Raw genomic sequence first — 3,934 nt, 5'->3', positions numbered from 1 at the left:
GCCCCTGGCTTCATGCCCACTTGCTTCATGCCGCGCCAATATCCGTTAAAACTAACAAAGAACGCTGCTAAAAGTCTCAGATTGGAGGTACTCATCACAATCATTGAAAGGCCGTTCGTTTAGAAATCGGTGCTTTGGCCTCAATAATGGAGATTTGCTGTTACGTTCTTAATTAAATGTCATACATTTCCAGTATACAGCTGCATTGATACAAGGTTCTTTGTATAAACAAGTTAAAAGGGAAAACAGCACACTTCCGGTTGCCGTGCGCGTCTCAACAATTTTAATAGGGAGCTTAAGCACGCTCGTTTTTGAGACGCGGACGGCAACCGGAAGAGAACATTTCGCGCGTTAGGACAGTGGTGTCTCCCAGATTTTTATACTAATTATCTCTAATGGAGAAAAGATACTTGGCAATGTAAATGTGGTTGTGTGAAGACAAGTTAAAACGAAAAACAGCTCACTTCCGGATGCCGTCCGTGTCTCAAAAACGCGCTAATAGGGAGCTTAAGCACGCGCGTTTTTGAGACGCGGACGGCAACCGGAAGCTAGCTGTTTTCCCATTTAACTTGTCTTCACACAACCACATTTACATTGCTAAGTACCTTTTCTCCATTAGGGATGATTCGTATTAAAATCTGGGAGACACCACTGTCCTGGCACGCGAAATGTTCTCTTCCGGTTGACGTTCGCGTATCAAAAACGCGCGCGCTTACGTTCCCTAATGTATATCCTCTCTCCACGTACGTTAAGTCAATACAATACATACTTAATTGACCGCTCCCCAAAGGGGCTTTTCAGGGCCAATGAAACACAACGAAACGACGGAACAGAATAACAACAACTGTTAAGAATCCCAACTGGCCGGAGGCTAACCAGTTGGCTATTTACAAGTGCAGCTGGGAAGTTGAACCAGGGACTACCAGGATCAAATTCAACGAGTGGTCAGAACGAGACTTGAACCCGGGAACTCCGGATTTCAAGGCAAGCGCCCTAACCACTGGGCCACTTGGCCACACTGTCTCCTTCCCATTCGGTTGAGGATGTAAATACTTCCTCAAGGAAATGTCACGAGTGATTTTGCTTTGGTGGATAATATCTTACGGTTGAAGAGAGCTTCATGCGCTGCAACTGGTGATGTGTCTAGAAGAGAGCGTCATCTGCTAGTGATGTGCGCGTATCAACATTGCCCTCATTTTCACGCACAGCGTGGTTGTCTGCTGTCTTCAGCACTCAAAATCGACGTCCAAAGACTTGAAAAAAAAAGTCCACTCAGATGACAAAAACAAAGTGGTTTATTTTGATTAACTTATTCCACTCCAAAAAAAAAAAAAACAGCATTGTAAACAGAAAGAAAAAACATAAATATAGCTACGGCGATACGTCCGTTTCTTTCTTTTGTGCCGCGCTATCATCTCGCATTCCATGCAAAAAAAAACTTGTACGAACATATTCTCTTGATACATTTATTTACACTGAGCACGCCGCATTTACAGGAAATTTGAGAAATGACGAAGGCAATGGCGGCAAAAAAGGACCTTCAAATTATGACTTTGCTCTATCTTAAGTATTTCGCGATTATTCCACCTTCTTCATGTTATACAATGTGAGCGAAGCATCTAGATTTGCAGAAAAACGGTTTTGAAGTAAAGATAGAGAAAGACCAAATCACAATCTTATGCTCACGTTGTCGTCATTTCACGTTTTTACGGACTTTACGATCTACGACACCCTGCTTGCAGAGCCTTTCTTTTACATGCTCGATCTTGGAGTTCTCCAGAAAGTCTCTGCATGAATCGAGTAAGATCTCTATTGAGCTGCCATCTTGATTTTTCATGGTACAGCGGGCTCAATTTTAACCATCGGTTTTGTCACCAAACGGATGCTTACACTGGAAAAACCAGTTTAACGAGAGAAAACAAGATTGACTAGTCCAGAAGTTCGGGCTGTGGCGGCTTCAAAGAACTGACGCGATTCAGGCAGAGCCTCCTTTTCTCCTTCTCCTCAGTAAAGAAAAAGACAAAAGGAAGCTCTGCTCGCAGGGCGGATCTACGACGGCGACGTCGACGAAAAAGTCACCTCCTATTGTAACTTTGCACTATCATAAGTCTTCCGCGGTTATTCTATCTCATTCACGTCGTTAGCGAAGATCCTTAAGGCCCGTGCAAACGCTCGCAACATTGTTAGCCAACAAGACGCAACATTGTTTGGCCCAACATGTTGCGAGCGTTTGCACACCATGTTGTGTGTTGTTGCGACTTGTTGGAAGTTGTTGGATGAAGTTTGAAACTGGTCAAACTTCAGAGCCAACAAGTGCCAACATTTCTATTGTTTCGCGGTCATCGAAGCGTGGTCCAACAATGTTGCGTTCGTTTGCACAGCACATCCAACAATGTTGCGCAGGCGCACGCGCTCTACATGCCACGTATCCACACAAATACATGCGAACAAGAAATCAACCTTTGTATTCTCATCTAAAGACCCAACATGTTGTGACTTGTTGCGAGCGTTTGCACACATCGGCTAACATCGTGCAACAAGAGTCAACACTGTTGGGCCTAACAATGTTGCGTGTTGTTGTGAGCGTTTGCACGGGCCTTAAAAATGAATTGGTACCAGCGGTTCCTTAGTAAAAATAGTACTATATCCTCAATGCCTAACAATTAACACGACGTGAAAATAAGTTATGGGAAGGCGATCCACGGATATTTGTGGTAAGAGGTTGACAGCGAGGATAGCTGTCAACCAACATCAGGGGAGGTGGGTGGGGCGAACACAAGAAAAGTCTCGGCGGTCAGCGCTGTGACAAAGTGAAGACCAAAACCACGCGGTCTAATCTAATTATCGGGAGAGCTCGCAATGTAGTAATGCAATGGGGACCGCTGAGTATTTCGCTGGTTGTTTCCCGATGCGCTAATTAGTTATTCAGTGAGAGTAGAGAATGGAGGGATGACATTTGTATGCGCACGTTGTCGTGAAAACCTCAAATTTGGCGATTTCACGTCGTCGTTATGCAGATTACCGCAAAAACATGTGATAACATGCGTGCCGCACATGCAGCATAATTATTTTTCCTCTTTTAACCAATGATATTACAGTTTTGTGGCGTTTTCGTCGACGTCGACGTCGCCGTCGTAGATCCTAAAGTCCCTATTGTTTTTTGCCCAGTGCGGAAAAGAAATGTTTTAAAACGCGTGCGCATGTGCAGACGAGCTTTTAAATCTTTTTTCAACCAATCAAAGTATTGCTTTGTGGTTAAGTCATTGCCGTAGCCGTGAATGTTTCTAGAACTTCGTAATTAATATTCCTCCACAACCCATTCGTTTTCTGTGATAAAAGCATCAATGACTTCCTTCATAACTAGATTGGGACTCAGCTGTTCTTGCTTTAAATCTGTTCTCGTCACTGGATCAAAATGTCCAACGCGCTGAAAGACGAAAAGAAGTAAACCAAACAAAATAATGTTAACATTGTAGACATATACAGTCACGTTACGTTAGAGGTAACGAAGTGTTCAAAAGCCTGAAAATTCGGGCTTGAAGTTTGAACGGGGTTTACACCCATGACCTCTGCGATGACATTGCCCCGTCCTACAAACTGAGGTAAAATCGTTCATGGTTTGAACCCAGGAGTCATATCATAACTAAGTGATGTAATCCAATAGTCCTGTTAAGTGCATTCCTGAGAAGGACTGTCAATGGCCGACAATGGTTGACGTTTTAACAGCCTGGGGCCGGTTGCTCGAAACTTGGTTAGCGCTAACCGTTGGTTAAGAGATATCAAAACTTATAGGATTCCATGGTATTTAACGCTTGGTTAGCACTAACCATGCTTCGAGCAACCCGGGCCAGAGCGGCAGTCATCCTCAGAGACAAGTGATTTGCGTAACTCCAGTAAATGGTATAAATACGAAAGAGTGAAGTGATCTTCGCAC

The 3,934-nt window shown here is 43.8% G+C and overlaps 1 protein-coding gene across 1 annotated transcript in view; it reads right to left on the bottom strand.

Annotated features, from left to right (window-relative positions):
- Positions 1–1,277: 1,277 nt before the first annotated feature.
- Positions 1,278–3,934, bottom strand: part of LOC138060315 (E3 ubiquitin-protein ligase CHIP-like) — a 12,293-nt gene continuing 9,636 nt past the window's right edge. The window contains exon 9 of the mRNA XM_068906058.1: positions 1,278–3,427. Within this exon, the coding sequence (XP_068762159.1) occupies positions 3,299–3,427 (129 nt within the window). The 3' untranslated portion in view covers positions 1,278–3,298. The remainder of the gene's footprint in view (positions 3,428–3,934) is intronic.

This window comes from Montipora capricornis, chromosome 8, assembly GCF_036669925.1.
Source record: "Montipora capricornis isolate CH-2021 chromosome 8, ASM3666992v2, whole genome shotgun sequence".
NCBI lineage: Eukaryota > Metazoa > Cnidaria > Anthozoa > Scleractinia > Acroporidae > Montipora > Montipora capricornis.
The sequence above is the reverse complement of the archived record's forward strand: the minus strand, read 5'-3'. Positions and strand labels throughout refer to the sequence as shown.